General features: G+C 39.7%; 1 protein-coding gene across 2 annotated transcripts; it reads right to left on the reverse strand.

Annotated features, from left to right (window-relative positions):
• Window positions 1–842: 842 nt before the first annotated feature.
• slco5a1a (solute carrier organic anion transporter family member 5A1a) lies at window positions 843–23,160 on the reverse strand. 2 transcript variants are annotated; one of them, XM_079818878.1, is made up of 10 exons: window positions 22,085–23,160; window positions 17,104–17,547; window positions 14,893–15,025; window positions 14,572–14,777; window positions 12,446–12,610; window positions 12,157–12,355; window positions 11,910–12,069; window positions 8,623–8,858; window positions 8,475–8,539; window positions 843–3,824 (listed from the first exon to the last, which is right to left on the reverse strand). In XM_079818878.1, the coding sequence occupies exons 1-10, from the start codon at window positions 22,467–22,469 to the stop codon at window positions 3,367–3,369; spliced, it is 2,451 nt and encodes an 816-aa protein (XP_079675004.1). In that variant the 5' UTR covers window positions 22,470–23,160; the 3' UTR covers window positions 843–3,366. The 2 variants fall into 2 exon arrangements, with proteins under 2 accessions (XP_079675004.1, XP_079675005.1); XM_079818879.1 differs by lacking the exons at window positions 17,104–17,547; window positions 22,085–23,160 and adding an exon at window positions 15,752–15,896 and having other exon boundaries at window positions 849–3,824.
• Window positions 23,161–23,249: the final 89 nt, after the last annotated feature.

Raw genomic sequence — 23,249 nt, forward strand, 5'->3', positions numbered from 1 at the left:
ATTTTTACCTCAGCCTGGGGCTTATATCAATTTTGGTATCAAGAGGTCTTTACCATTGCACAAAAATATAACTTTTTTGTTATTAAAAAAAACAAAAACAAAAACAAGCCCAGCCCAGGTGAGAAAAAGTAACGCAAAAGTAATGTAACGCATTACTTTTCTTACAAAGTGACTAACTAACTCAATTAGTTACTTTTTAAGGGAGTAACGCAATATTGTAATGCATTACTTTTCAAAGTAACTTTCCCCAACACTGTTCACATATATACACACGATGTGTGCTTGCAAAAATAAAGGCCTCAGGCCTGTGCATGCGTGGATACATGTACTCACACTGCCACACAAACACACTATTATGCTTTCTTTTTCTCAGAGATGAACTCTATCCTCAGATCAATGAGGACTACAATAAACCAGTATCAAAAAATACAAAATCTGTCCTCCAGGACAAGTGTGACTGTGTTCCATTTTGTAAAAAAAACAAAACAAAAAAACACATTAAAAGCACACTAGTGTGAAAAACAGTGCAATTATTTTCCGTATTTTGATGAATATTGAATCAATTATCCAGAAATAATGCCTTTTCCACTCAAAAAACAGGTGCATAAGCTCAAATTAAATCTTTTAATCCAATATTTGGTGATATTGCATATCAAGCAATTTACAAGCAGGTTTAGTCCTAATGGCTTATCCTGGGTTCAGATGCAAATTTTCTAAGAGCATAATGGTAGCTTTGGTTTGTCAGCGTACCTAAAAGAGTTAAAAGCAGTGTTATGTATTTACTAAAATGACTACATTTCTAATGTAAAGCTGTTAAAGTAACATTCCAAACCACACAAAATCACAGGACACAAATCAAAATAATTTTATTTAGACAATTTATTGACACAGCATTTATTTGTACAAGTAAATCAAAACAGTTAATAAAGAATTTTTCCAGGTTTGCCCCCGATTAGACAAACCTTTAAGTAACTCCAAATAAATAATTGTATCAACGTGTCTTCTGTTTGCAAACAGAACACAGTAACATAGGGAGGATTGGGGAAAAAGAGGGAGAGTTTCCTCAGCAGTAGTTCAGTGTCTATTCTGCTCTGTTTCCACCAAATTCCTGCAGTGATCAGGAATGAAGCTGATTCTGCTCAGAGCTAGAGCTGACAATCATCACGCGTTTTACCATAAACATCACAAATACTGGCTCAATTGCAGCGCAAACAGATCACCATCTTCAGGGGGTGAGAGCATTTTTTCAAGAGTATACATGATGCGTGTCTGAACATGAGATGACGTATCTCCTATATAATACGTGATGCGTTTGTTCTTTACAGAGATGACTGTTGACCACCGACATACAATCAACACCAACAGAAGAAAATATTATTAATACTGATATTATGCACAAAATTCAAAGGTTATGAAAAAAAAGTCACAAAGACTTAACAGATGTGTGCACTGCACCAACTGTTGCACACACTGTAACTGTAGGACTAAAAAGCTAAACATTTAATACAACACACAACAGAACATCTGAAAAATAAATGGAAATACGGTGGGCGAAGTTTAAAGTTTAGGAGGAGCCACTGCTTGGGTGGAGTCGATACTGCGGGAGGAGTTTAGTCTGGGCATGGCTAATATTGTTGGTAGGTTGAGGTTGTTTTAGGGGAGGAGTTTAAAGATTGGGAGGGGCTAATGTGAATCAAAAGATGTGTGTTCAACTTGAAGTGCTCTGCGCAGACCGATCCGTGTATGACATTAAAGGAACACGCCAACTTTTTGGGACTTTGGCTTATTAACTGTATTCCCCAGAGTTAGATAAGTCCATACATACCATTCTCATCTCGGTGTGTGTCATAACTCTGTCTGACGCAGAGAGTTCGCTCATAGTTGGAGTAATAGAGTCAGCAATTACTAGATAGTTTACAATCATGGGTGTTCGCTGTATTGTAAAGAACTGTGACAATAAACAGGGGAGACCAGGTAATACAATGATATTTCATAGAATTCCAATCCAAAAAGCTGACCTGATGAATAGATGGATGCTTGCTCTGGATATAGATCCAAACACACCTATAGCTATCATCAAGCACCATCGCGTTTGCTCTGAACATTTCACAGAGGACGACTATTTTGAAAAAAATGGAATTTGCCACACGGACCATGAAACGTGTGCTGAAGGATACGGCCATCCCATCGATAGTACAGACAGGACAAAGCGGATCACCCGCGGCTGTACCATTAGCTAGATCTAATGTAATTCCCCAGTAATGTTAGTATTGTGTTGTCACGAACGAGCTCTGTCACAGTTACAAATGAGCGGTGCTAGAGGTAATTCTCTGGAATTAATTGGAGGGGGGATGGGCAGTTTTAATTTTTGTCTGTGGGTTCATTGTGCAAAAACAGCTACCTAGTCACGCTGGTTTTGTTGACGGAAGTAACAACGCTGCTTCTCAGGTGCTGCGAGCAAATCACTCCCCCGAAGTAGAGCAGTGCGTGAGCAGTGTATACGTTTATAAGATGGCTGTGTCTCATGTAACCTTGTTATTTGTACACGCTGTGACTATACACATCACAACATGTAAATAGGAAAATGTTGGGAGTTTTGTCACTTATTGAGCAGTAGGCTAGCTGGAGCCATATACCTCCAGTCTTTGTGCTAAGCTAGGCTAGCGGTGGGTGCGTCAGACAGAGTTATGGCACGCACGGAGATGAGAATGGTATGTATGGACTTATCTAACCCTGGGGAATACAGTTAATAAGCCAAAGTCCCAAAAAGTTGGCGTGTTCCTTTAAAGTACCGCAAGAGTGATTAGAGAGCAGATGGCTCCAAATGCTTTTGAAACGCTCTCACGGTACTTTGATGTTATACACCGATCGTTCTGCTTCAATTCGAACACACCCGAGTCAGTGCTGTGGGAGGAGTTTGCATAGTAAAAAGTGCAGTCTCTTTCCCTTCACTGAAACATGAATGGATGAATCAATGAGGTAAACAAGTACATGTATTTATCTGCTGTACAGGCGAAGCAGAAGAGTATGTGCACAACTAACACTACAGGTAACTAGATGAGATGACTATGGTAAATGTGTTAGAATGTGTATATTTGTATGTGATGATTATCAGAGGTATTCATCCTGCTGAGGTATTGTGTCAAATGTTTTATTACTAATCAGTGCGTCACAAAAATACTGCAATATTGTGTGTTTGACGTGTATGTGTGTGTGTTTTAAAAAAAGGCACCAGCAATGGCGATAAGCAGTGTGGCGTGTTTTCATTTACATAATAACGGGCCCTCATTATTGTATGTTTGCATGCATGTGTATGAGCGAGTGTAAGTGTGTGTGTGTGTGTGTGTGTGTGCATGGCTCCAACACTCACACTGCCACTTTTTCAAGAGACCGTATGGGCGGAGTTATTGCTTTCAGGCCATTCCCAGGGCAACTGTTACCACGGCTAAGGGCGTGTGCAGTTGGCATGGCAGCATGGGAGAGTTCAGGTGGCCGTGGCAGAAAGACAGGGCAGGAGCGTGTGCGGGCGTGGCCTTTATGACCTCCGGCATGGCAGATGAGGTGGCTCACTGTGTCCAGTGGGGAAAGTGTGTGCGTGTGCGTGTGTGTGTGCGTCTGCTCCTCACGCCGCTTCAGCGAATACCAGGTGAGGAAGATGAACAGGAAGCCCAGGAACTTCAAGCTCGCCGCCAGCCCAAAGTAAACAAAGCGGAGGGAAGTGACATCGTACTCCCAGCAGGACCCATGGAATCCACAATCCTGCTGCCACAGCATACAGGTGGTGTCAATCACAGCTCCAAAATAGATAGGAGTGGGGATGTAGGCTGGAGAGACAGAAAGAAAGAGGGAATATATATATTAAAAATTCAAAATTGAATATTCACTAATTAGCAAGCGCTTTAAAACGCTTTGGTAGTCAGCATTAGGGCTGTGCCCAAAAAAAAAAAAAATCCATATTTTTTCAGCCTTTTAATATATAATATATGTCTTGATATTTTAAAAACACTGCCATTCAATAGTTTGAGGGCAGTAAGATTTTTTTATTTTTTGGAAGAAATTAAATACTTTTATTCAGAAAGGACATTCAATTGATCAGGACAGACAATAAAGACATTTATAATGTTATAAATAAAATTATATTTCAAATAAATGCTGATCTTTTGAAATATTTATCAGAAATCCCGAAAAAAAAGGCACCATGGTTTACACAAAAAATATAAAGCAGCACAACTGTTTTCAACATTGATAATAACAATAAAAATATTTCTTGAGAACCAGATCAGCATATTAGAATGATTTCTGAAGGATCATGTGACACTGAAGACAGGAGTAATGATGCTGAAAATTCAGCTTTGCCATAACAGGAATAAATAGCAATTTAAAATATATTTTTACTGTATTTTGGATGAAATAAATACAGCCTTGTTGAGACTTCTTACAAAAACTTCTATCAAATGATCACAAAAATGAGTCTACTGATATGGTAAAATAAAAAGCATATTAAAGGTCCCCTTCTTCGCGATTCCATTGTTCAAACTTTAGTTAGTGTGTAATGTTGCTGTTAGAGCATAAATAATACCTGTAAAATTATAAAGCTCAAAGTTCAATGCCAAGCAAGATATTTTATTTAACAGAAGTTCCCTTTCAAAGCCTACAGCGAACGGCTGGCTTGGACTACATCCTGGTACTTCCTTCTTTAATTACGTCAGTAGAGCAGTAGAACAGACTAACCTCCGCCCACAAAGAAACGCGAAAAAGGGGGCGCGGTCTTGTTGCTGTCCCACGTGGAGAAGCGGACGGTCGCGTGGAGAAAAGGAACTGTTGCGTTGAGTGTGTTTATCGACATGTCATCGAGACGCTGTTATTTTCATCCAGGAGTCAAATCACCTTTGTTTGGCTTTCCCAGGGACGCTGTAGAGATTATTGAATGCATGCATCTCCCCGTTAAGAGGCGTGACCTTTCCAACGTGCGCTAAACTGCTGTCAAATTACAACACAGGAACCGCTTTCACGTGCGCTAAGCTGTGGTCGAATCACAGCACAGGAACCGCTTGCACAATCAGAACTCGTTACGTATTTCTGAAGGGGGGACTTTATAGAACAAGGAAATCACCAGCCGTTTTTAGGACGGTGAGAACAGCAGTATACAGATCAGTAAATTGTGTGAAAAATACTGTGTTTTTTTACACGCGAAACATGAACACATGTTATATTGCACACTGTAAACACAATCAAAGCTTCAAAAAAACACGAAGAACGGGACCTTTAATATTGTTATATTGTCCAGGGCTGGATTTCCCGAAACCTTGTTGGTCTGGAGGATTCTTAGCTATACCTTATCTCTATTGACAGTTAATTCCGATAGTGGCCACCACTGTTTCTTTACATCAGTCTATACGAATTTAATTCTGCTAATTGAAGTGTTTTCATGCTAAGAATACAATTGTCATTACACTGATGCCTGTTAGCTTTTTAAGATCTTGTTGGTCCGACTTTGTCAAGACAAACCCGACAGAGCGCCCCGAAATTCAGCTGCTGCCGCTCTCCTCTTTCTTTTTTCATCTCCGCTATGCTGTTGATTATATGTTTTGCGTATTGCGCCTTTATTGAGTAGGTCATCGATTAACAGAAATGAGTGATTTACACCAATAATGTGATGCGTGCAATTAACCCTGCTTGTGGAGTAAATGAAGACTATGGCAAAATACACTCACCTAAAGGATTATTAGGAACACCATACTAATACTGTGTTGACCCCCTTTCGCCTTCAGAACTGCTTTAATTCTACGTGGCATTGATTCAACAAGGTGCTGAAAGCATTCTTTAGAAATGTTGGCCCATATTGATAGGATAGCATCTTGCAGTTGATGGAGATTTGTGGGATGAACATCCAGGGCACGAAGCTCCCGTTCCACCACATCCCAAAGATGCTCTATTGGGTTGAGATCTGGTGACTGTGGGGGCCATTTTAGTACAGTGAACTCATTGTCATGTTCTAGAAACCAATTTGAAATGATTTGAGCTTTGTGACATGGTGCATTATCCTGCTGGAAGTAGCCATCAGAGGATGGGTACATGGTGGTCATAAAGGGATGGACATGGTCAGAAACAATGCTCAGGTAGGCCGTGGCATTTAAACGATGACCAACTGGCACTAAGGGGCCTAAAGTGTGCCAAGAAAACATCCCCCGCACCATTACACCACAACCACCAGCCTGCACAGTGGTAACAGAATGAGAACATGGATCCATCATGCCTTGTTTACGCCAAATTCTGACTCTACCATCTGAATGTCTCAACAGAAATCGAGACTCATCAGACCAGGCAACATTTTTCCAGTCTTCAACTATCCAATTTTGGTGAGCTTGTGCAAATTGTAGCCTCTTTTTCCTATTTGTAGTGGAGATGAGTGGTACCCGGTGGGGTCTTCTGCTGTTGTAGCCCATCCGCCTCAAGGTGTGTTGTGGCTTCACAAATGCTTTGCTGCATACCTCGGTTGTAACGAGTGGTTATTTCAGTCAAAGTTGCTATTCTATCAGCTTGAATCAGTCGACCCATTCTCCTCTGACCTCTAGCATCAACAAGGCATTTTCGCCCACAGGACTGCCGCATACTGGATGTTTTTCCCTTTTCACACCATTCTTTGTAAACCCTAGAAATGGTTGTGCGTGAAAATCCCAGTAACTGAGCAGATTGTGAAATACTCAGACCGGCCCGTCTGGCATCAACAACCATGCCATGCTCAAAATTGCTTAAAATCACCTTTCTTTCCCATTCTGACATTCAGTTTGGAGTTCAGGAGATTGTCTTGGCCAGGACCCCTAAATGCATTGAAGCAACTGCCATGTGATTGGTTGATTAGATAATTGCATTAATGAGAAATTGAACAGGTGTTCCTAATAATCCTTTAAGTGAGTGTATATTATGATAATATAAATGGCATACTGCCAGTGGGTTGATACATGATACGTTTGGACATGAGAGGTTGGATTTAGTTTGCAATTTGGATTATATTTATAAGATCTCACGAGTCCTGATAAATGCACTTTCAACAATTTCTGAAGTGCCTTTTATAAAGAACACCGCTTTCTCACATAACGCAGTGAAACAGCCCCTGCATACAGTGAATAATCGATTTTTGAGCCATTGATAAACCAAATCAGCACCACCACCACAGACAGCACCTGCTAACGTCGCACTTAAGAAGGTATACCTTAAGCTAGGGCTGTAACGATTTGACCAAAAATAAAAACCTCGATTAATTGAACATTTGACCTCGATTACGATTAATGAACGATTATTTTGCTTTTTTTTTTTTTTTCTCATAAGGTTTTTGAGTAAGTTCACTGATAAGGTTTGTACTGTAAATATTTTCTACTATTAAAGGTGGAATTTTTTTTCTAATGAAAAAGTGCATTTCTTTGTGATTTTAAAATACTTGAAGGAAACGGTTCACTTTCAGCAGTTATTGTATATGGGGCAGATTTCTGCTTGTTGAACATCAGATACAGATAAATTAACACTGTAGGCCTACATTACATTTATTTGAATGCATTAATGAGAGAGTGATTGTGTGTGTGTGAATTACTCTTACTGTCTCTATTCATTATGAAGCTGTGGTTTGTACGTACTTCAAAGGTATTAAAATGTATGCCCATAACGGTTGAGTTTCTAAGCTACTTTAGTGACTTTACTTTGGTCACAGGACAGCGTTGATCCTGCGTTTCTGCGCTGCTCTCTGCGCGCGATCTTCACGTGACCGGCAAGCTTCTGTCTGAGTGTTCGTTTGTCTCAATATATCAGGCATTAGTTCAACATAATACACATATGATGGTCGAAACCCTCTTTAATGTTCAAACTGACAGGGCTTAAACCACATACAAATGACAAAGCTTTGTGAGGACGCAGGTAAAGAGGTCTGCCTTCAGGGCGCGCGCGTTGTCGCGTTTAAACAAATTTACTTGACAAACTTTATGAGCACGAAAGTGAAAGCGGCTTCGGGGCTTGCGCGCGCCGTCTCTCTGTGTGTGTGTGTGTGTCAGCGAGTAGGCTATAAGAACAGCAATTAACTGACCTGTTTAAACTGTGTAAAACATGCAGTTACTATAGTGATTCTGGGCATCTATAAACAAAGATAACTGCTCCTGCATCTCTCTGAGTGCCTTCAAACTGCACTTGATGTGACTGACGGGGCGGAGTCACGTGAAAACCGAAATAACCGACATGGGAAAAATACGTCGGTTAGAGGTTCTGAATGTCGGTTTCGGTTATTTTTCGATTAATCGTACAGCCCTACCTTAAGCAACCTCCTAAGGTATAGTTCGGGGAAGACGCCTAGAAATGGTATACCTTTAGTGAAGTTGTACCTTTATAGTCTTTGTAGCACGCTAAGAGACAACGTTATCGGGAAATGCAGCCCAGCTTTGCAGTCAAAGAAATAAAAGATGAATTCTGTCAAATCTGTCCAATCCTACCAAGAGTCCTGAGAAGAACGAACTGCATTCCCAGAGCAAACGGCCTGTCCTCTTCCTCCACTGACCTGCTCAGAAAAATCAGAGCGAGAGATGAGCGAAACAAAGAGCAAAAGAGAAATTATATCAGAGGACGTGGAAAGACGCAGACCTGAGCGTAACGATGATGACAGACGGCTGAGCGCAGGCGGTTATGAGAGTGACGATGAAGAGAAAGATGAGGAAGGTGATGAGTGTTCCGCAGGTGCGCTCACACTTTCCTGCCAGTGCGTAACCATTCTCGTTCAGGTACGTCTTCACGATCACCACCTGGAGTTCGTGGTTTCCTCCTGATGGTGTGATCACCTGTCTGCTCTGAACGCATGCGCAGTCAGAATAGTTTCTGATCTGAGTGGGAGAAAACACACGAAAATGTCAACAATACTGACGTAGACCGTCTCAACAACAATTTTTCTGCTAGTTACATTTTTGCTCACACTTTAGTTTATGGTCTAATTCTCACTATTAACTCTGACTTTTGCCTCAAGAAATTAATTACTGCTTATTAATAGTTAGTAAGGTAGTTGTTAAGTTTAGGTATTGGGTAGGATTAATGGATGTCGAATATGATCATGCACAATAAGGCATTAATATGTGCTTTATAAGTACAATAAACAGCCAATATCCTAGTAATATGCATGCTAATAAGCAACTTGTTCATAGTAAGAATTGGACCCTAAACTAAAGTTTTACATTGCCATTTTTATTTATTTTATTTATTTTTATTTATTTATTTTTATTTTAAGGCAAATATGAAAAATGTTGACTTAAACAACATATAATACCATTAGGATTCTTTTACAACAAATATTTATTAAAGTATGTTTAAAGGTTAAAAAACTTAAAAAATAAAAGGGTTTAGAACAATCAGCCAATCATTATAGCTAAATAAACATTTGTCTGGGCACAATATTCTTGATGCGATTTTGTTTCACAAGTTTGCGTTTAAATTTGATTAAATATTGATTAATTTGTATATACAGGGAGTGCAGAATTATTAGGCACGTTGATTTTCTGATCATATTTTTTTTCCAGGCACATTTGACCAATTCCAAACCACAGTAATCCTAATAACTACTATTGATTTAGTATTTAATAATGTATAAGTGATATATAATTGTTCATGAAGGCTGGAAATGAAAATCACCTTATATTCAGGTGTGCAGAATTATTAGGCATGTTTTGTTTTACAGATAAATTGAGCCAAAAAAGAGATTTAACTCAGACTGAAAAGTCAAAAAGTATTAAATGCCCATGAGAAGGATGCAATACTAATGCAATACTAGACATTGCAGTTAAGGCATGACCATTGGACAGTGAAATGCTCGTTGGGTCAGCAGGATCTGACAAAAACAGGTGGTGAAGAAAAGACACCTGTTAACTGCAAAATAATTAAGAATTAAGGTGAAGAATTAAGTGTGAAACCATCAGGAACCCTTTAGTCTCCAGCGCCACCATTTTCCAGAGCTGCAACCTACCTGGAGTCTTCAGAAGTGCAAGGTGTCAGGATCTCAGAGACTTCAGTTAGGTAAAGAATCCTAAAAAATGACCCCCACTAGATAAGAATCACAAGCTGAAGTGTTGTAAAATAAATGAAGAAGGTTTTTTTATAGGCTTTATGGACAGATAGGTTGAGAATGACTCTTGAAGGACCAGCTCCTCATCCTCTAGTACCACTGTTTGAAGAATTCATCTGCCAGAATCTGGCAGTACGTTTTGGGAGTTCATTTTTAGTCCATCTCTGCAAAACGGACTTCAGGATGGACTAAAATGAACTCCCAAAACGTACTGCCAGATTCTGGAAGATGAATTCTTCAAACAGTGGTACTAGAGGATGTGGTGCTGGTCCTTCAAGAGTCATTCTCAACCTATAAAACCTATAAAGCCTATAAAAAAGCAGGCTTCATGTATTTTACAACACTTCAGCTTATGATTCTTATTTAGTGGGGGTCATTTTTTAGGATTCTTTACCTAACTGAAGTCTCTGAGATCCTGACACCTTGCACTTCTGGAGACTCCAGGTAGGTTGCAGCTCTGGAAAATGGTGGCGCTGGAGACTAAAGGGTTCCTGATGGTTTCACACTTAATTCTTCACCTTAATTCTTAATTCTTTTGCGGTTAATAGGTGTCTTTTCTCCGCCACATGTTTTTGTCTGACCCTGCTGACCCAACGAGCATTTCACTGTCCAATGGTCATGCCTTAACTGCAATGTCTAGTATTGCATTAGTATTGCATCCTTCTCATGGGCATTTAATACTTTTTGACTTTTCAGTCTGAGTTAAATCTCTTTTTTGGCTCAATTTATCTGTAAAAGAAAACATGCCTAATAATTCTGCACACCTGAATATAAGGTGTTTTTCATTTCCAGCCTTCATGAACAATTATATATCACTTATACATTATTAAATACTAAATCAATAGTAGTTATTAGGATTACTGTGGTTTGGAATTGGTCAAATGTGCCTGGAAAAAAAATATGATCAGAAAATCAACGTGCCTAATAATTCTGCACTCCCTGTACATATATATATATCTCAGGTACAGTACATCAATTTACCTTAAGGGGGAAAAAAAAAAATCTCGACTAATCCTATAAACTATACAGGGAACCCTGTCAGCTGGTATATTAAATATAAAATGTATAATTAATAGGTTTATACATATATATACATACAGCTATACATACATATATACACACACACACACACACACACACACACACACACACACACACACACACACACACACACACACACACGAAAACTTTTATATTGATATAAAATTAACTGATTTGTATACAAAGATTTAAATTGCATGTAAGACAATTCAAATAATATAACAATAATACATTTTTTTTTAAATAGTGGCTGCATAACTTATTTAAATTTTTCACAAACATTACATTAAATATTGAAGAACAGGTTAAGTAAAAAGTTCACATGCACTATTGCACTACCGCTTCACTTGAACTGTGGCAACTACAGTGAACTGTTACATCACATTAAAGAGAGCCAAAATGGTATTTATTGTTTGAATTTCGTAATAAAACCTGAAAGATGAAACGGTTTCATATCAGAAAAAAGCTTTTATTGGGAGTTTATTGCGATGTATTGGATGGGAGGCGTGCTACAAATTATGTTTAGTTAAGTTTTATTTAGGCATCATCTGAAAACAGCATAGACTAAAAGATAAATTCTTAGGATCATGAAGAATTAATATCAGCTAATTGAAATTAGAAACGGGAAATCAATATTTTCAACCCAGCCCTATTTTTGCAGAGTCCTAAGCATTTTTGGTTGCCACGCACTGGATTCACGCATTTTTTAATTTACATTTCAATTGATATTTTTAATATGGTTTGTGAAACAGGGTCTGTGGACAGATGCAAAATGACTCACTCCTGAGGTGTGGTTCGCAATGTTGCTGCAGCCCGCCAGACATGGGTTAAAGTAGGTGATGCCGTCAGAGCCGCAAACGGGTGCATACTCATGAATCCTGCAGCCACAGTTGACGTTACAGCTTCCCGTTAAGTTTCGGTGAGACAGAGTCAGCGTGGGCCTACAGAACAAAGATCGAACATCATTCAGTGCAGCTCATGTTTGCAGGTAATGTTATTGTGCTTGTCTACAGGGGTTTCTCCATTACCCCGTGGTGTAAGGGATATTGATTCCACCAAGGTTGATGCTCTCACAGCCGACGATGAAGAGTGTGGAAAAGCAGAGCAAAGACACTCCACTGCAGATCATGGCCAGCTTTGCTGCTTCTCTTGCGCCTAGTTTCAGCTTCTTAATTATGTACCCTCCTAAAAATATACCAACACCTGCACTGGGTACGATGATCAGACCTGCACACAGAAATACACTTAATAAATACCCACAGGAAGTCCTGTGATCAGATCGACATATTTGTGTCAGTGTGTGTGTGCGTGTTGTACCTGTGTATATACTGGCATTAGATGCTGGAACACCGAATTGAGATTCAATGAATTTGGGAATGAAAGTGATGAAGGCTGTGACGATGGCACATTCCGCCGTATACGACAAACTCACAAACAGAAACGTCACATTACTCAATATACGCACGGCTGCTTTTGGCAAATCTAGAGAGAGAGAAAAAAAGGCAGAGAGAGAAACAGACATATTTATAATTTGAGTCATCCAAAATTTGCTCTAACTAATAATCAGTGTTATTATTGTTAACTAAAACCATTACAAATATTTTTCGTTAATTCAATTAAAGCTGAAATTAAATAAAATAAAATATGAAAATTAGATTTAGATGAAGATGACAGAAACAAAATGTTTAAGTTGAAGTACTAAAATGATTACAACAACAAAAAAATTATAAATTAAAATAATAAAATGAAACTTTTGCTGATAATTTACTCACCCCCATGTCATCCAAGATGTCCATGTCTTTCTTTCTGCAGTCGAAAAGAAATTAAGGTTTTGGATGAAAACAGTCCAGGGTTTTTCTCCATATAATGAACTTCAATGGGCCCCAAACGGTTCAAGGTCCAAATGACAGTTTCAGTGCAGCTTCAAAGGGCTTTAAACGATACCAAACTAGCGAAACGATCAGTTTCTGCGAGAAACCGAGCAGTATTTATGCTATTATTTTACCTCTTATCAGACAAACGTGATCATCTCTGAGCTCCGCCATAACTTCCGCTAAGTGAGGTATATGACCACGCTCAAAATAGAACGTGGTCATAGATGTATACGTAGATGCCTCATTAGCGCTTGTACGGATCAATAGATTTAGGAATCTACGATCGATATATCTATGACCACGCTCATATTTTGACCTCAATAAGTGACCTCACTTACCTCACTTTGATCATCACGTTCGTCTGATAAGAGGTAAGATAATAGCATAAATACTGCTCGGTTTCTCGCTGAAACTGATAGTTTCGCTAGATAAGTTTCTTATTCATCGTCTGGTATCGTTTAAAGCCCTTTGAAGCTGTACTGAAACTGTCATTTGTACCTTGAACCGTTTGGGGCCCATTGAAGTTCATTATATGGAGAAAAACCCTGGACTGTTTTCATCCAAAACCTTAATTTCTTTTCGACTGCAGGAAGAAAGACATGGACATCTTGGATGACATGGGGGGGGATAATGTAAATTATCAGCAAAAGTTTATTTAAAAGTGAACGAATCCTTTAAAGCTAAATAGAAATATTACACAAAGAAAAAAATTATGAAAATAACAAAAGTACAAAATTATAAAAGCTCAAATTAACGCTGCAGTCCATAAGTTTTGCCTCTGTGTCACAATCTCTGTTTGAAACCTGCAATTGCAGTTATCATCTGTACGTGAGTTGTGTGTCAGCGCGGCTCCTCAGCGCGGATTAATCTAATGTTTTGAGGAGTATGTGCGGCTTTGCTGTCAGCCATCTTGGAGTATAACCTAAATAAGAATTTTCACCAGAAAATGTCATCTGAACAAGTAAGTTACATGACTACCACTTTTGGGAACAAAACATTACAATAAATTGCACTACCACAGTGATTAAATCTAACGATCGCTCTTATCACATCTAGCCGTGCTAATTATTATTATTGTTATACTTTGTTCTCATACTATGCTTGTTTTGTACTTGCTCAAATTTATTTTGGATCATTTTTAACCAGAAAAAGTTACGGACTGCAGCTTTAAAATAAAAACTGAGAATATAAATATAATTCAAAATAGGAATAAATACTATAAAAGTATATAAATATATAATACTAAAATGACACTGGTAATAACAAATAATAGATAAATATATATAGTGTGACATTGTTCTTCAATGATGACCAAAAGAGTGTTGTGAGGGTTTTTGAAACCACTACAAATCTGGGGTGCGTTTCCCAAAAGCACCTTTAGCCAACTATGGTCGCACGTTCCATTGAATTTTATTGGTAACGACAGAAATTGTGACCATATTTGGCTTTGGGAAACGCACCCCTGGTCAAGTGTTGTTGTTTTTTTAAAGAGATAACTAGCAAGTTGGATGTGGGATTTTAGATCTGATCAGATTAGAATCTGACTTTAGATCTGATATTAAGGTTCACCTTTGATATTGTTGCCAAAACCCATGGAGGACGAGACGGCCTGGCTCTTTTCCTTCATCATCTCGTCATCACTGGACAAATCACCTGCCCCCTTTTTTACACGTCTTTTACTTTTCTTGTGGCGTGGCGGAAGTTTTTTTGGGAAGGAGAACATGGGAAAGATCACCAACAACATTGCCACAGCACACAGGAGAAACCCACTCCACCTGAGAAAGAGCCAGACAGAGACAGGGTTACGGTGTGAAGTTTACTGTATGTAAACTTTATTGATAAATTGTGTATCATTGATAAAAAGCAAACAAGAGACAAGATTTTCCTCACCAGTTTCCTACAAACCGTGGGTCACTCTGGTCAATATTGACAATGGTACCGGGGTCGACATAGAATCCGATCAGAATCCCACCCAGCAGGTACCCAGCGGCTGGTCCAAGAGCTCCCATTACGTACATGATAGCTAAACACACACAAAAGAGAATAGTGGGCTTTCTTTAAGCGGTCACATGCTACTGTAGGTATCTTCTCACATCAGTGAGAAGCAGTTACAGACTTTCCATGGCAGAATTCAAGTCCGAGAGCAAAAAATAACTAACAGGCTAAAAAAGGCACTGTTTTCTGCCCTTTGGCTTCCTGTCAAACACATTGGACATTCATGTCATTACTCACACATGCACGTATATACACTCTAATGGTCGACTAGTGTAAACAGTTTATATTTGCAGTTTTGATTATATCGGCATGGACCATTACCATGCACACTTTCTAAAAAAAATTAAGATTGTCAGTCACAAATGTTGATTTTCTGTTTAAAAAGTTTTTTCAGAGTAAAGTAAATACATTTAGTAAATATTGGACACATAGATATTAAACGTTTTGGATGTGATACCTTGGGTGTGATAAATCCCCTAAATTATTTTTCATTGCATGTAGAGAATACAATATATATATATATATATATATATATATATATCAGTCCTAAAATTGAGAGTTACTATTTAAGCTAAATAGAAATATTTAACAAACAAAAAGCACAAAATTTAACTAAAATTAAAATGAAATTGAAATTATACAAATCAAAATAAAAGCCAATTGAAAATATTAATAAATACTAAGAGTATATAAATAATACTACACAGTCTGTAAACAATTTCTTGCAGATTATAATGTATTAAATTTAAGTCACCTGAAGTATTCATTATTTCCAGGCCAAAACACTGCGAAGCCAAGAATGATATCTCAGGAATTTGGGTAGGTGGCCCTTACAGAAATGGGTAGATAGATACATAGACAAACTGGTTCCCTTTAAGTCCAATAGTTCAGTGTCTCTTCAGGGTACTAATCAATTTTAAAACATGCATCTTAAAAAATAACCACTCCCCAAGACAACCCACATGCACACCCAATACAAACACATGTGCATGACTCAAATCATCATAAATATTAGTGATAATATATCACTAATAATGGCTATCCAAGTGAAGAAATTCAATCTCTGCTGGATTTTTAAATGGGGTGGCACAGAGGGGACCAAGAAACAGTCAGGGGGACCAGGAAAAACAGAAAATATTGGTTTTATAAGGGGATTTTACAGTACTAAATATTTACCATGGTGTAACCTCTAGATAGTAGTATAGGCCTATATATAAATGTATATAAACATGGCTAGTAGCTGGAACATTGTTTTCAGACGTAATAATTTACTTGTATTAGGTTTTGCATTTGGATATATATTTAGACATTGCTAAAGACTACTTTTTGACAATGTTGAGATTTTTATTTGTTTAATTTGAAGTGTCAGTCATTGCATTATTGATACAGTCAAATTTGGACACAGAGAAAGCATTTTGTTACTCATACTAGCTATATATAATCGCTTGATCAGTCAAACGAAAAGTAATCAGAACACTGACATGGCTATATTTAAAAAGTTTGTATACCATGGCATGAACAGAGCTCCCTGTTTGACAAACTCTGCATGCATCGCAAAACAATCAGATTCAGACAAATTCAGATTCAAGTAGCTTTATTGGCATGGCAAAATGTCGACTTTACATTGCCAAAGCCTTGACAGGGCTCTGATCCAACTGTGTTGAGCATTGTCAAATTTACAGGCAACAATGGGCAGCGAATAAGGCAGTGATTGACAGTGCTCTGATCCAATGGCATTGGGCATTGTCAGATGAACAGTCAGATAACCTGTTCTTGACAAGCGCCAGTTTAGAAAACGCGAGCTCCCTACACCGGTGTAGAGTGAGTTTACAACTGAAACTGACGTAGGGACGGATGATGTAACAATCCGTCATGTGCACTGTGCTCTCGTCAGTTGTCTTTTATTTTAAAACATTCGTCCAGTAACACTAGTATAACAGATTAATCATAAATATATGCAAAAAAACGCTGAACAGAAGCCCCCTGATCACATGGGTCCCAAGGCATAGCAGCCTATAATACAGCCTATGCGTTAATCTGGCCCTGGACCAAGCTACCCACCAGCACACATATTACACTCCAACAAACCCAAACACACTGACTCACCCAGGTACAGGGAAGCGTTCTCCTTCTTCACATTGTCATCCAGGTAAGTTGGTCCAAGTGTGTATATGGGTGTCGATCCCATTCCCACGAGGATCTGAGCACAGATGAACAGCGTCACGTACAGGGCGTGCTCACTCTCCTCCCGGTCCCGCTGGCACCTGGACAGTGCCGGCCTCTCCAGCCCACTGCCATTACCGCTGGCACAGAGCCCCTCACCCCCCACTGTGCTGTTCAGCTCCTCCAGCTGATAGGGCGGAGAGATGAAGTGAGGTAGGGAGAAGAGGGCGGCACCCACCGCAATTAACACGCCTCCTACAGCCAGCCAGCGTGGCCTCTGACTGCGCCCACCGAAGTAGCTGATGAAAACCACAACGAGGAGACTACCAATGTCAAAACAGCTGACCAGCAGACCCGACTCCGAGCTCCGCAGACTGTACCGCTTTTCTGAAAAACACAGGAAATTCTTAAACGCCAACATTGAATGAGAATATGAGAACTGGGAAAAGAAAAGATGTTGAAACTAAGAAATTGGGATGGACGGAGATTGGTGTGAGATTTGACGAGATGAGACAACATGAGACCTTAAAGGCACACTATGTAGTTTTTCACCACTAGAGGTTGCATATTAGAAAAACAAAAGGCGCAGCTTGATGATGCCGAATTCCAATTGAGCGCGGAAATCTTGGGAGTTGTCATCTTCACCTCACAGCCAGTGGAGAACAATCAGGACGGGACTCGGGCAGAAATCATGTTCATGGATGAGATTAGGGCTGCAGCTATCGATTCTTTTTGTAATCGATTAATCTAGCACATAACGAAAATGAAAAGCAATTTAATTTATTAATATGCACAACAGGTTTCATGCTGTAATCTAGCGCTGACATCAAAGTAATTATCTTTTATATAGATTTCTACACCTGAAGCATTTACCATTAGGCTACTAACAAATAATATATCATGTGGTGAGCCAATTTGCTATGGTAACCTAGCAACCTGTGTGTGTGTGTGTGTGTGTGTGTGTGTGTGTGTGTGTATGTGTGTGTGTGTGTGTGTGTGGCTTTATTGCAGTTTGGTACAGCAGAAATTCATACATTCATTTTTAATAGAACGCTGCATTTGGCTTGCATCACTTGCATAGCGGTGCATTTAAGGTGAAGCATCCGTTCGAAAAATCGCGTCACAACATCACGTCCCGGTGTATACAGTGAACGCATGCTGAAATTATTGTTGCGTGGCTACATAAAAGTTTAAGCATATGTGATGCATTGCCACGATTGGTCTGACTGGCGCGCGCGAGAGAGAGGAGGGTGCATGCGTGTGTGTGTGTGTGTGTGTGTGTGTGTTATTGATTTTCTACTATCAGTTCTGCGCTGCTCTCCGCGCGCGATTTTCACGCGAAAAGAGGTCAGCCTTTAGGGCGCGCGCTCGTTGTCAAAGACGCGACACGGCTCAACTCTCCGTGTCACAGAAAAAAGCTGAGCACTGAACGGATACGTTTTCCGTATTGTTGTTTTTGAATAGTGCACAACCGCTTCAATGTTCAAACTGGCAAGGCTTTAAAAGCATTTACTTGACAAACTTTATGAGGATGAAAGTGAAAGCGATCTGGCTTCGGGGCTTGCCGCCGCGTGTGTGTGTGTGTGTGTGTGTGTGTGTGTGTGTGTGTGTGTGTGTGTGTGTGGCAGCTATAAGAACGGTAATCAACTTACATAAACTGTGTAAAACATGCAGTTACTATAGTGATTCTAGGCATCTAGAATCTAAACTAAATTCAAAATGTATCATGCGCTATGGTGTGCTTCCTGAACATTGAACAGCGGTCCGTGTGAATCAGATCCTGCGCGTATAGTGCGCGTCATAGGAATTTAACGAGGCTTCGAGGCAGAATTTTTGCCTCAAGGAATTTTTGTAATCGAGTTAATCGAGTAACTCGATGAATCGTTTCAGCCCTAGATGAGATTATTAACGTTACGTGAAGCGATTGCTAATGAGAGTCAAGCGCGACACACGGCTCGACAGCAGCGGAACTTTTATTATGCCACAGTTGCAACTTCCACTTCTTCTGGTCAAGCGTATGTGGGGTAACAGCGCTGTTGATCATATTAGATACATTTAAGGGTGTTGAAAATGATGTTATAACGTTACTGCAGTAGGCTAGATCAATATTAGAATATCATATTAATAATGCTGGATGGCTTATAATTTTAGACACTGTTTTACTGTGCAGTAATTAGTTTTTGTGCAGTAAAACAGTTGTTCCCTTGTCTAATCAAGTATATAATAATAATATAATATACCCTTTTCACAGACTGTGATGACGCGTTTTAAAGCAGCACTCGGTAGGTTTTGCTCTCGGGGTCCCCCTACAGTTGGGAAACAGTATTGTCCTCTACTACTGTCGTAAACTCTTGTCATCTTACATCAGGGGATGCATGGCACGTGCATTTGTTGACATGACAACCATGATAGCCCTGAACACTGCAGGGGCCCGTTCTTCGTACCTCGCTTAATACATCTAAGATGATTTGACAGATCCCAGATCTTTTAATCGTGATAACTGATCTCTGGCTAATTTGGTTCTTCAAACGAATTTGCGGATTTGATTAAAATATCTGGATTAAATGATCTAAGATCACTGCTCGTTCTTGTGTTCTCTGAAGAGGGCAGATGCATCGATACTCGAAACCACGATCAGCAATGCAGCGACTGGCTGGCGTCAAGACAGCAACGTAATGACATCATATAATTAAAAAGCCACCTGGCAAAAAACTTGACAAATTACACAAACCCCACAAATTTCTGAACCTTTATAAGGATACAGCCAAACGACCAAACCAACATAAAAGTTATAATAGATAAATGATAAATGTTTTTTTTTTTTAAACATGATTACCAATTATTTATATTCACGATTTTATACAGTATTTGTACAACCTTTACATTTTTATTTCAATGTTGTAATTTAATTTGAAGCAGATTTGTAATGTGACAGTTTCTTATGGGTCAAGATAAAATTATCCTCTCTTGCGCTGCATCAAGCCACTCCCATAATATCTCAGATTAACTGTACAACATGTGTGTAAACCAATAAAAACAAAATTATATAAAGTAATTATTCCATCACAAATAAATCGCTCAATCAAGTGGCTGTGTCTATAGTATTATACATTCTCATATACATATACACTATAACATTTTTATATTATTATTTAAAATGATTATTATTGCCCCTGTTTCAGTAATGAACTCTTGTAATAAAGTAGCAGTGGCTGGGACAGATTTTAAGTATCACCTCAAGATGCAATCTAATCCTGTTCATATGATATAAGCCTGCTCCCGAGCAGGTTTAAGCTTATGGACCTGTTACTATGACAGCAAGTCCAGGATGAGCTTCGAAGAACCAAACAATCCGAGATCATGCCAAATCGTCAACAATCAAATCCAGCTAACTGAGTTAGCGACGTACGAAGAACGGGCCCCAGGAGGAGTTCACATGCAGGTGTTCTGCTTGCGTCGCGTGTGAAATGTCTTCATCCCAGGTACAGTGGTATATGTTTCAGCATGTCATATGAATATCATTTCATGGGATTTATTTTTTTCAAACGCCAAATGATCGCGATGCTCACGTTTACAAGCCAGCGTCATTATAGTAGCCTAGTCTATTGGTTCCCGTTTTACAGAATCTATATGATACTTCAATTAAATGTTTGAGTGGTAGGTAATAACCATATATCGTCAATATATTATAATATCAAGCTACCATAGATGAATCTGCAAATTTGAAAAATCGATTTGCATTTTAGCTTGAGGCAAGACAAATAAACAAATATCACAGACATGTTAGGTATCCTAAAATATGATTTTGTACGTCTTATGTATTTAATTGCAAGAATGTAGCCCCTCCTCCTTCAGCTCAGGCCAACGAGCAAACGCTGGCCCAATGTTGATCCTCGTCCTGCCTTTAATCCGATCACTTTCTCGTTTCCTCTTTTTTCTTTCCTCCGACAAAACCTTTGCTTTCTTATTTTTCTGTGCTGCTTCGGCCATGACGATAACATCCGGCAAACAAACGATAGTTGGGCTCGGTCTCGCACGTCCGAATTTAAGGAAGTGGGGGTGGTGGTGGAAGTGACGTATATGCCGTAAAGCAGTCGAATTTTGTAGTTCTTTTTGTTCTCGGGTTACTACCCGAAACCCGAAGTTTAAAAGTACGATTAAAAACGATACAGACCCCGTCAGGCTATGGCAGACGTGTCATTCAACCTATTGTAAGTCGATGCATCATCACAAGAGTCTTGAAAATATATTATGAAGGTTGAAAAGTTACCTAGTGCTGCTTTAATGGCCATCAATACCGTAAATCCTGCAACGTTTTTTTTTTTTTTTTTAAATGCATGTACATTTATGACACTAATACTTTGTATTATATTACTTTTGCATCAAATTACAAAAAAAAAAGTTACCGCTGCTGTGCTGTGAGGGCGTTTCTAATACAGCGTCTTTGGGAGTGATGGTAATATTAAAATATTTCTCTCTTTTGACTGCCGTTATAAATCTCACTATTTTCCCCCTCTTTTTGAAAGTTGTGAAATCACTTGTGGAGATTTTCTTTTGCTATTTGAGCAAATGGGGACAGAAAAAATATATGTAATGTATACTCTCAATCACCGCTATAAAAGTTAACCCAACTATCTATGACGACTGCCGCTTCTGAGAAACCTGGAAATGTGAAAAGGGACAATAATGTAATGTAACAATACATTACAGCGTCTTTGGTGTTTTCATGGTTTCTACAAAATAAAACCGGCTTATTTCTCTGGATTTTAAACAATCTTGGAAACATTTGAGATAATGCAAGTCAACAAAATGTATAACACTTTTCTTGTGGTTCGTGGATATTTTGATCCAAATATCTTACACATTGTGCCTTTAATTGAAGAGCTGAGATTAGGAGAGGAGAGAATGTTGTCAGGTGTGTTACCTATGGTGGTGATGACACTGCTGAGATATCCGGACACCATCAGAGACTGAATAAAGGTGAGGTAACACATGCAGAACAGGAAGCAGCGAGAGTCTGACAGGATCCCGTCCACATAGCGCCTCACCGGCACCCGCGACAGCCGGAACGTCAAGAGCGCAGCTACGCCTCGACGCTCCGTCTCACGACACTTTGTCCTGACGGGGGAGCCGCACCGGGGCGAGCTGTGCGGGGCAGAGAGCAGAGTCTGATCCGCGTCCTGACTACCGCTGAGCACGGGGAGGCTCTTAGATTTCAAACCCTGAGAAGATTCCTCACTCAAGTGCGGAAACGGTTTCACGGGTGCGAGGTCCCCTTCCCCGGCCTCCCCAACTTCACTGGATGCCATCCTGACGGGCAGCGTGAGCTCAGCGCGTCTAGTACACACACGCACACTGACACACGAACATAACAGACTCAGTCAGATAAACCAGCCGCGGCTTATCATTGACAAATCCTATCCTTTCTGTACGGAAATGCTGTCCTACAATACTAAGAGCTTCAGATAACGGTCCACACCCGCTCTACGACCCCTTTATCAGCGCGACAGAGACGCAGGCATTCTGCGCTGGCTCATTCCAACAGAACAAAACACCTTAACAGATGCTTGTAAACAGATATGTGTTATCACGACAATATATTAATGAGCTCTTTGTTCGTCTACAGCAACATTTTCGATTCAATTAGGCGCATATTCACCAAAACAACAGTGAATCGACGAGCCGCCGAGGGCTCACGCGCCTCTGCGCGGATACTGCAGCGGCGCAGCGCGCACGCTCGGCCGCATCACACACGCGCATTCTGCCCCGTTATCTGCGCTGGATTAATAATAACCCCGTTTAAATCCATCGGCGCCATTAAACGGTTATCGATCGCCTCCCTCTGCACACGGCTCCGACACACCATCAGATCTTCGCCGTGTGATCAAAATATCCTTGTCCTTGGACAGAGGGGGTAGCTGTAGGACTGTCCGTTCTTCACGGTATCTTTGTAGGCAGTATCTCCTCCAAGCGCATTTGGTCTGTACCGCAGCGAGTTGCAAGAAAATAAACGTTTACTTCCGGTTCACGATTCCTGTCAAAAAAAACAAAAACAATGAGGGTGTACTGGCTGCATCACCCCCTCGTAT

The sequence above is a fragment of the Gobio gobio genome, assembly GCF_949357685.1.
Source record: "Gobio gobio genome assembly, chromosome: 6".
NCBI lineage: Eukaryota > Metazoa > Chordata > Actinopteri > Cypriniformes > Gobionidae > Gobio > Gobio gobio.